The following is a 2,910-nucleotide window of genomic DNA, read 5'->3' as shown; positions in this document are numbered from 1 at the left end:
GATCCTGGGGAATACAGGGAGTACAGGGATCCTGGGGAATACAGGGAATCCAGGGAGTACAGGTGGGACGGTGGTACCAGGGGGGCCTGAGGAGGGCAGGGATCCCAGGGAATACAGGGAATACAGGGGAATATAGGGAGTACAGGGATCCTGGGGAATACAGGGAGTACAGGTGGGATGGCATTCCGGGGGGGTCCTGGGGAGGGCAGGGATACCCAGGGAATACAGGAAGTACAGGGATCCTGGGGAGGGCAGGGATACCCAGGGATTACAGGGAGTACAGGTGGGACGGCATTCCTGGGGGGTTCCTGGGATCCTGGGGAGCGCAGGGATCCTGGGGAATACAGGGAATACAGGGAGTACAGGGATCCTGGGGAATACAGGGAGCACAGGGATCCTGGGGATTATCCGTGTCCGGGTGTCCCCAAATCCCATCCCGGCATTCCCGGAGTGATTCCCTGGCGCTCTCCTGACGGGAGCCGGGGCGGGAGCGGAGCCGAAACTCATCCCGAAAAAAACTCATCCCGAAAAAAACTCATCCCGAAAAAAACTCATCCCGAAAAAAACTCATCCCGAAAAACTCCCCCGTCAGGCTCCAGGCCCGCATCGCCCACCGCATCCAAGAGCTGGAAAACCTTCCCGGCTCCTTGGCCGGGGACCTGCGGACCAAAGCCACCATCGAGCTCAAGGCCCTGCGGCTGCTCAACTTCCAGCGCCAGGTGAGCGCCGGGAACGCCGGGATCCTTGGGAATGTCGGGATCCCCGGGAGTGTCGGGATCCTTGGGAATGTCGGGATCCCTGGGAGTGTCGGGATCCTTGGGAATGTCGGGATCCCTGGGAATGTTTGGATCCTTGGGAATGTCGGGATCCCCGGGAATGTCGGGATCCTTGGGAATGTCGGGATCCCCGGGAACGCCGGGATCCTTGGGAATGTCGGGATCCCCGGGAACGTCGGGATCCTTGGGAATGTTTGGATCCTTGGGAATGTCAGGATCCCCGGGAACGCCGGGATCCTTGGGAATGTCGGGATCCCTGGGAATGTCGGGATTCCTGGGAGTGCTGGGAGCACCGGGATCCCTGGGAGTACCAGGAGTGTCAGGATCCCTGGGAGTACTGGGATCCCCTGGGAGCACTGGGATCCCTGGGAGCACTGGGATCCCTGGGAGTGCCGGGAACGCCGGGATCCCTGGGAGTACCAGGATTCCTGGAAGTGCTGAGAGCGCCAGGATCCCTGGGAGTACTGGGAGTGCCAGGATCCCTGGGAGCACTGGGATCCCTGGGAATGCCAGGATCCCTGGGAGTGTCGGGATCCTTGGGAATGTCGGGATCCCTGGGAGTGTTGGGATCCCTGGGAGTGCTGGGAGTGCCAGGATCCCTGGGAGTGCCAGGATCCTTGGGAGTGCCAGAATCCTTGGGAGTACCGGGATCCCTGGGAGCACTGGGATCCCCTGGGAGCACTGGGATCCTTGGGAGCACTGGGATCCCTGGGAGTGCTGGGATCTCTGGGAGTGCTGAGAATGCCGGGATCCCTGGGAGTGCCTGGATCCATGGGAGTACCGGGAGCGCCGGGATCCCTGGGAGTGCTGGGATCCCTGGGAGCACCGGGATCCCTGGGAGTACTGGGATCCCTGGGAGTGTCGGGATCCCTGGGAGTGCTGGGAGTGCCAGGATCCCTGGGAGTGCTGGGATCCCTGGGAGCGCCGGGATCCCTGGGAGCGCTGGGATCCCTGGGAGTACTGGGATCCCTGGGAGTGTTGGGATCCCTGGGAGTACTGGGATCCCTGGGAGTGTTGGGATCCCTGGGAGCACTGGGATCCCTGGGAGCACCGGGATCCCTGGGAGCACCAGGATCCCTGGGAGCGCCGGGAGCATCCCTGGCACTGATCCCGCGCCGTTTTTCCCGGGATTCAGCTGCGGCAGGAGGTGGTGGTGTGCATGCGGCGGGACACGGCGCTGGAGACGGCGCTCAACGCCAAGGCCTACAAGCGCAGCAAGCGGCAGTCGCTGCGCGAGGCCCGGATCACCGAGAAGCTGGAGAAGCAGCAGAAGATCGAGCAGGAGCGGAAGCGCCGCCAGAAGCACCAGGTCCGGCAGGGAAGGGGGGGATTTTTAGGGAATCTCGGGGCGGAGGCGGCGGGAAACGGGGATTTTTGGGGTTCTGGGGGTGGTTGGAGGTCGACTCCGGGCCGGGTGGTTGGGTGGTGGTGGCCAAGGGTGGGTGATGGTGAGCGAGGGTCCGGTGGTGGGTGTTGGGACCGTCCAGTGGCCACTGGGACTGTCTGGTGGCCAGTTGGACCATCCAAGGGCTACGGGGCTCTCCAGTGACCGTTGGGACCACCCAATGATTGTTGGTCTTGGCCAGTGGCTGTTGGGGTTGGCTGATGGCCATTGGGACCACCTGATGACTTTTGGGACCCTCTAATGAGCATTGAGACCACACAATGATTGTTGGGACCACCCAATGACTGTTGGTCTTGGCCAGTGGCTGTTGGGGTTGGCTGATGGCCATTGGGACCACCCAATGATTGTTGGGAGTCTCCAATGAGCATTGAGACCACACAACGATTGTTGGGACCACCCAATGACGGTTGGGACCCTCCAGTGAGCATTGGGACCACCCAATGACCATTGGGACCCTCCAATGACTGTTGGGACCACCCGATGACCATTGGGACCCTCCAATGATCTTGAGACCACCCAGTGACTGTTGGGACCCTCCAATGACCTTGGCACCACCCAATGACCGTTGGGACCCTCCAGTGACCGTTGGGACCCTCCAATGACCATTGGCACCCCCTAATGACCTTGGCACCACCCAATGACTCTTGGGACCACCCAATGACTGTTGGGACCACCCAATGACCATTGGGACCCTCCAGTGACCGTTGGGGCCCTCCAATGACCATTGGC

At 61.9% G+C, this 2,910-nt stretch overlaps 1 protein-coding gene across 1 annotated transcript in view; it reads left to right on the top strand.

Moving 5' to 3' along the window:
- Positions 1 to 209: 209 nt before the first annotated feature.
- LOC113941255 (transcription activator BRG1-like) overlaps positions 210 to 2,910 on the top strand; it is a gene marked incomplete at its 5' end in the record, with an annotated part of 5,293 nt that continues 2,592 nt past the window's right edge. Inside the window, 3 exons of the mRNA XM_027632409.1 lie at positions 210 to 283; positions 593 to 719; positions 1,912 to 2,085. Of these exons, the coding sequence (XP_027488210.1) occupies positions 210 to 283; positions 593 to 719; positions 1,912 to 2,085 (375 nt within the window). The remainder of the gene's footprint in view (positions 284 to 592; positions 720 to 1,911; positions 2,086 to 2,910) is intronic.

This window comes from Corapipo altera, unplaced genomic scaffold (assembly GCF_003945725.1).
Source record: "Corapipo altera isolate COAL_440 unplaced genomic scaffold, ASM394572v1 60647, whole genome shotgun sequence".
Lineage (NCBI taxonomy): Eukaryota > Metazoa > Chordata > Aves > Passeriformes > Pipridae > Corapipo > Corapipo altera.
Note: the sequence above shows the minus strand (reverse complement) of the source record. Positions and strands in the feature narration are given on the sequence as shown.